General features: G+C 33.3%; 1 protein-coding gene across 1 annotated transcript; it reads left to right on the top strand.

The window, feature by feature from the left end:
* Positions 1–571: 571 nt before the first annotated feature.
* On the top strand, positions 572–1525 carry LOC107058432 (acetyl-CoA-benzylalcohol acetyltransferase-like). Its single transcript, XM_015304120.1, has one exon. It carries the CDS (start codon positions 572–574, stop codon positions 1523–1525), a length of 954 nt encoding a protein of 317 aa, XP_015159606.1.
* The last annotated feature ends 5256 nt before the right edge of the window (positions 1526–6781 follow it).

Below are 6781 nucleotides of genomic sequence, written 5' to 3'. Positions count from 1 at the left end.
TCACATTTATACCTTCCAACTTTGGGTGTGCATAAGTAGCCACTTAAACTTGTATAAAGTTGAACAATTAGACACATGAGTCCCATGTGACACCACGTAGGACGTGAATTGTCATGTAGGACGTGTGTGTCTCTTTGTTCAATTTTATATAAGCTTAATAAGTGTATTTGTGTACACTAAAAGTTGGAGGGCATAAATATAGAACGAGGACAAATTAAAGGGCATATTTATGTATCTCTATTCAAAATGTTTTTATCACTTCATTATCTTAAATCGAATTTAGTTTGAAAATATTATTTGGATTTATTCACAGTCAAAATAATTTTATCACTTCATTAACTCAAACCAGATTTTGGTTGAACATATTATTAAAATCTATTCACAGTCAAAATGTTTTTATCACATCATTGAGTCAAATTAAATTATGCTAAATATATTTTTTGGATCTATTCATAGTCAAAATGTTTAAAAATTCTTTTTTTTTTTGGCTATATATAGTTGGGAGCTTACAAAGAAACAATTGTACCTCTTGTAGCCTTGTTCACTTCTCTATCTCCATACCACCAAAACAATGGACATAGGATTTGGCAACCAAAAAGATTGCATAAAAGTTGAAATTTTATGGACGAAACTCATAAAACCATGTTTACCTACTCCCCCTCACCTTCAATGTTACAAGCTCTCGTTTTTCGACCAATTATCTGAGAAAGAACATGTCCCATTTCTTCTTTTCTATGCTAATAATAATTTCATCAACAACTCTACCATCGATGAACGACTTGAGCAATCCCTTTCAAAGATATTAACTCATGTTTATCCAGCAGCAGGAAGGTATGACAAAGATGAATGTTCGATTCTTTGTCTTGATCAAGGTGTTTCCTACACTAAGGCAAAGGTCAATTGTAAGCTTGATAATTTCCTAGAGAAAACACGCAAGGACCTTGGTCTTGCGGGTTTATTTTGGCCACATGAAAATAAGAATGTAGATGAAACTAATCTGATGGTTTCACCTATTGTCATTGCCCAAGTAACCGAGTTTGAATGTGGTGGTCTAGCAATATCATTGAGTGGTTCACACCCTGCAATGGATGGTTTCTCAGATTTTAAATTTCTTTTCGAGTGGGCAAAAGTGTGTAGAATGGGAACTCCTGTCGAGGAGATTAATTTTCTAAGCTTCAATTTGAGTAACATTTTTCCAACAAGAGATATATCAGGACTTTTCAAGTCAACTTATGATCCAGTTATAGATAAAAATATTATTGTTAAGAGATTTGTCATCCGTGAGGCTGCTATGTCAAGGCTCAGAAAAAAGTACATGGATGAATCAGATGGAGGTTTGACTTTTCAACCGTCAAGGGTTGAAATAATTACAGCACTCCTTTGGAGGGCTTTAATCCGCATTTCAACAACGATACATGGGTATGTTAGGCCTTCTCTAATGGACTTTCCATTGAATTTGCGCTCTAAAAATCTTTACCACAAGTGCACAATTCTATGGGGAATTTTAGAATCGATGTTCCGATAAAATTCATACCAGGAGAAACCAAGATGGAATTACACAACTTTATAATATTAATCAGGGATACAGTGAATAAAGTTGTTGCTTCATGTGCCAAAGCTTCACCAGATGAAATAGTGTCAACATTGGTTAATATATATAATGAAAGTGTTAGATCACCAGAATGGGGAGGTAATGATGAAGTTGACAAAGTTTTATGTTCAAGTATGTGCATGTTCCCTTTGCATGATACTGATTTTGGTTTGGGAAAACCAGCCTTACTATTTTTTGGCATGAAAGATACACAAATGTTATGGTTGCATGATACGAATATTCATTCTGAAGTTGCTGTGCAAGTGGACTTGAAGGAAAGTTATATGCAATTTTTTTTTTTCAACAACTGCCAAAAACCTTTTAAGTATACCATAATTTTCGCGATTAACACTATTTATCTGTTACAAAGGAGAGGTAGCAAATTCTGTTGGTCTAAAGCCAAACGTTGTGAGTTTCTATTGGTACTTGTTTTGTTTGTACTTTTTATTTAGGAATCATTTGGACCTGGGATGGAGTTATGATTTGAAATCGTATTTTGAAATAATATTGATTTGAGGTAGAGGATTTGTTTGGATATGCAATTTGAGTTTCTTTAGTTTTATTTTTTCTCAATAATAATGAAAATCCGATAAATTATGAAAACTATCAAAATTTTCTCATTTCTTATACAATCATACCAAATGAGCAAAACATAGTTTATAAAACAAGATATATATAACGGAATATACTAAGAGGCTGCATGCACTAATCAAAATCGCATATGTCCATGTCTTTTTATCTATAAATGTATACGACTACAAGCTTCTAAATACACATAATTTTATAGAAACTCACATGATTCTATATCGCATGTCCAAATGCCTACATAGTATTATAGACTTGGGTGAAATAACATTAATTATATTCCCTTCGAAAAGGAAGCACTCTTGTTAATTTTTTAACTAACTTGGTTATTTGTTTTGTAGGTGACTTTCATTATAACAATTCCAGGAACTATCTAGTGGATTCAAAAGAAATCATTAACCTAGACAAAGTTAATCATATAAGAAGAAGGTCCACAGATTAACTAGTAATTCATTAATGTTTTTATTTCATTTGATGCAAATTTTAATTATATGAAAGGAAGTTGATAGTAAACAATAGTCATTTCGCTAGAATGCAAATATCAAAGTTTAAAGAAATTTATATGGTTATAAATTATGCACCTGGTGAGCACTCTATGGTGTCCTTTTGATGCTAAATCAAGACTTGGTTAAGAAAATCTAATATGTTGCTATTGTCTTGAAGAATTTTCTTCTTCACCTGTATCCAATGTACTGAGTATATTAGATATTAAGTTTGAAGTTTTGGGCTATAATTTAGTTTTTAGATGTTGATATTAATCTCTGAGATTCAACCCATTGGAAGCTAGATTGTTGAGAAATACATATATTTTGTATATTTAGTTTCCATATGTAGATCAAATCTCATTAATTGGGGATCATGATTTCTTACCTAAAGATAGAATAGATTGATTTGTATCAAGTTGTATATATATCAGTCTGTGAATAAAGAAAGATACTTCACCAAAATATATTGTTCTCTCTTTTTCTAAGATGGTATCAACGCTAGCTTGATCATTCAAAAAATCCAAACACTAATAATAAGAGTAACAATATGGATTCATCAAATTCATATTTTCTTCAACATTCAGATCATTTCAGCCTCATGCTTGTTCTAATTAAGTTGAATGGGATCAATTATCCATCTTGAAGCAAATCAATGATACATGCTCTCATAGCCAACAACAAAGTATCTTTTATTGATGGATCAATTGAACCACCGCCAGAAACAAATAAGCCAACAGAGTATGCATTGTGGAATAAATGCAATAATATGATTTTATCATGGCTTGCTCATTCGGTGGAACCTGTTCTAGCTAAAGAAGTCATCCATGCCAAGATTGCTCACCAAGTATGGCAAGATCATAAATATCAATTTTCACAAAAGAATGCACCAACAATATATTAGATTAAAAAATCACTGGCTTTACTCTCACAAGGTAACATGAATGTTTCTTCATATTTCACAAAACTCAAAGATCTTTTGGGATGAGTTGGATATATTTCGAACACCTCCCACGTACATGCAAACAAATTAAAGCGCACACAGATCAAATTGAAGAAGACCGTGTAATGCAAATTTTAATGGGTCTAAATGATATCTATAATATATTTTGATCTAATATTCTCATGATGTATCCCCTTCCTAATGTACGTCAAGCATATTCACTTGTTATTCAAGAGGAAACACAGAGACAAATGACGTCGGAATCAACAAAAAATTTCTCTATCGCTGCTGCACTTCAAAGACGTACATATAATTTTTTCTACAAACCCAAGGATAAACATTGTGAGCATTGCAATCGAGAAGGGCACACAATTGAGAACTGCTGCACACAAAAATTTCATTGCAAAAGAAAACGTCATACAGAGGACAGATGTAAGTTTAAAAATGGCACTTGGTCTCTCAACAACTCAGGAAATCAAAGTTATCGACGACAACATGGATCTCAGGGTAATACTTCTCATGCTAATGTGATCGAATCTTCTCAATCTAAGAAAGAGGGTTGACTCGCAAGATGCCAGCAGTTCACATGGATTTTCAGCATAACAACTTCGGCAGATTGCTCAGGCAGTAAGCTTATTCACTCAAAATAATAATTCTGCCAGTAATAGCGATGCCTATGCAAATACAACAGGTTTATCTCTTTTTCATAATGTTTCAATTAATTCTGCATTCACTAGGCCATGGATCTTGGATAGTGAAACAACTGATCACATAATTACTTCTGATTCCACATTCTTCACTCAAACAAAATCCCCATCTATACCCATTGTCAATTTGCCCAATGGGTCACCAGTATCAATTCATTCCACTGGCACAATTCCCTTTAACTCAGACATTACCTTAAACAATGTTTTACATGTTCCATCTTTTCGTTTAAATTTAATGTCTGTTAGTAAACTTATCAATAACTTAAATTGTTATGCCCTTCTATTTCTCACTTTTTTTGTATTGCGGGACTTGGTGGATGATTGGATTGGATAAGCATCATGGTGGTCTCTATTATATGTCATCGGTACAAAATTCACCCATTTCTCATCAAGTTTAACAATCAAAAAATTTATGGCACATGCATCAAGGACACCCGTCACCTTTTTACCTCAGATTAATTGATCCACTATTACCTTCTCGTAGTGTTTCCTTTGATAATAATTGTGATGGTTGTCCTTTGGCTAAACAGACACAGCTTGCATTTCCATTGAGTAATATATCTACTCGTGCTCCAATTGACTTGTTACATTGCGATGTTTGGGGTCCACATCGAGTACAACCTGATTCAGGGACTCGTTTTTTTTTCTTACTGTTTAGATATTTTACAAGATGTACTTGGTTATTTCTTTATGAAATACAAGTCTGAAACTTCTCATCTTTTGCCATCTTTTTATATCACTTACAAAAAGTTAATTTCATGCTTCAGTTGAAAACATTAGGACATACAATGGCAAAGAATTTGAACCAATGAAACTTTTTTTTCAGTCTCATGGAATCGAATACCAACGAACTTGTGTTTCAACTTTACAATACAATGAGGTAGTCGAACGCAAGTATCGTCAAATTTTAAATGTTGCACGAGCTTTACGCTTTCAAACTTATTTGCCAATCACCTTTTGACTATTGTTTATATTATTAACCAATTACCAACCCCATTGTTACATTCTAAGTCACCTTATGAATTGCTATATCACAGGTCACCATCCTTTAGTCACCTAAAAGTTTTTGGTTGTTTGTGCTATGCTACTGTTGTTCAACATAAACAAAAGTTTGATTCTCGGGCCAAATATTCCATCTTTGTTGGTTATCCTATTGGATAGAAATGTTACAAGCTTTATTACCTAGAAACCAAACAATTTTTGTAAGTCGTGATGTCAAATAATTTTCTGAAACTATCTTTCCTTTTAGTTTAGTTACTCCAACTTCGACCTTACTATCTGTAACACCCCAGAATTTTTTTCGAATTAAGACTTGAACCATCCTTCGTTGTGAGTAGGATTTTACCGAGGAATTTAAAATTTCTTAAGTGTTAAGTTCACTAGATGTAGCACCTTGAGTTTCAAAAAGAATTAAATTGGAAATAGCAAAATCTGAAAATTTGCAAGTTATGTTTAAGTATGAGTTTTGGGTTGACTTCAAACGACCATAACTCCTAGCTCAAGATGAGTTAGGTGTGCTACCAGATACTGTAGAAACGACCTTTGAATTATCTTTCCAACGCCGCCGAGTTTGCTAAGTTTAGAGGTCGGATGAGTGAGATATGGCCTTTTGAAGTTAGGCTGTCCAGTTAAGGAAAGTATACCGGAAATAGTAAGGGGTATTTGGTCTTTTCCTTATCCAATCAGATTTAATTCGTTTTTAGTAATATTTTAAGGGTATAGTCTGATTAGGTTCAGTTTTATAATCCTAGTTTATGCCTAGGGTTTTTAGTTGAGAGAAAACAAGAGAAAAGAAGAAGAGAAAAGAGGAGAAAAGAAAAAGGATCGAAGCGTTCGTCGAAATTCTTGAGAGTTGTTGCGGATTGTCGCCATGGGTTTGATCCCTAAGAGGTATGTAAGCTTCCATAGTGTTGGGTTCTTTCACCCACACACCAATCATGATTTATTCAGCGTAATTTTGTTCTTGAAATTTAAAGATTAGAGTTCTTGATAAGTGTTCTTGAAGTTTCATTAAGTTTTGAAGTAAGATTCTGCTTAGATCAACTTTAAACGACCATATCTCTTAGAATATTAAGAGTTACGTGAGCCATAACCTATACAATTAAAGGTAATTGAATCTACTTTCCAACCCCACCTGTTCCACGTCAATCCAATATCTGAGTAAAAAGTTATGACTATTTTAGTAACCTATACAGTGCTGTTACGAATTAGCCGACGGGAAAATATTGAAAATAATCGTTTTTTGTCTTTTTACTTTCAAGAAAACCATCAACGAATTTATTGACTAAGAAAAAAGCTCAAAACAATCAGATTTTCATCTTCACTCATGAAAATCAAAAATTTTGGCCATAGAGATTTCAAGAAACCAATTCAAGAATCTCAAGAAAGGTCTTCTTGATTGTTTACCTTCAAGCTAGGATTTCAAGATTTCTAATCAAATTCTTCTTCAAGATTCTTCAAGATTCTTAAAGAT

This window comes from Solanum tuberosum, unplaced genomic scaffold (assembly GCF_000226075.1).
Source record: "Solanum tuberosum cultivar DM 1-3 516 R44 unplaced genomic scaffold, SolTub_3.0 scf00516, whole genome shotgun sequence".
NCBI classification, from domain to species: Eukaryota; Viridiplantae; Streptophyta; class Magnoliopsida; order Solanales; family Solanaceae; genus Solanum; species Solanum tuberosum.
The sequence above is the reverse complement of the archived record's forward strand: the minus strand, read 5'-3'. Positions and strand labels throughout refer to the sequence as shown.